This window comes from Cystoisospora suis (assembly GCF_002600585.1).
Source record: "Cystoisospora suis strain Wien I chromosome Unknown contig_7652, whole genome shotgun sequence".
NCBI classification, from domain to species: Eukaryota; Apicomplexa; class Conoidasida; order Eucoccidiorida; family Sarcocystidae; genus Cystoisospora; species Cystoisospora suis.
The window spans coordinates 3,438-3,708 of NW_027160437.1; the positions used below are offsets into that span (position 1 = coordinate 3,438).

At 44.6% G+C, this 271-nt stretch overlaps 1 protein-coding gene across 1 annotated transcript; it reads left to right on the forward strand.

Annotated features, from left to right (window-relative positions):
• Nucleotide 1: 1 nt before the first annotated feature.
• CSUI_010512 (transposon tf2-1) lies at nt 2-268 on the forward strand (the record flags this gene model as incomplete). Its single annotated transcript, XM_068070615.1, has 1 exon — nt 2-268. A coding segment is annotated over one exon (267 nt), but the record flags the coding sequence as incomplete, so codon positions are not given.
• Between the last annotated feature and the right edge of the window lie 3 nt (nt 269-271).

Here is a 271-nt window from a genome sequence, read left to right on the forward strand (position 1 = left end):
TGTTCAATGTGCAAGGGGGAAAAGTTCACATTTAAAAAGTGGTGGTTTATTACAACCCCTCCCGATTCCTAGTTTACCGTGGGAGGAAATTAGTATCAATTTAATCGTGGGCTTGCCCGTAACAGAAGATGGATGGGATGCAATTCTAACAATTGTTTGTAGGTTAACGAAGATGGCGCACTTTATTCCAACGACGCAAACTGCGTCTGCGGAGGATATCGCGCGACTGATTTTGCGGGAAGTTATTCGTTTGCATGGGGTTCCGAAAGCT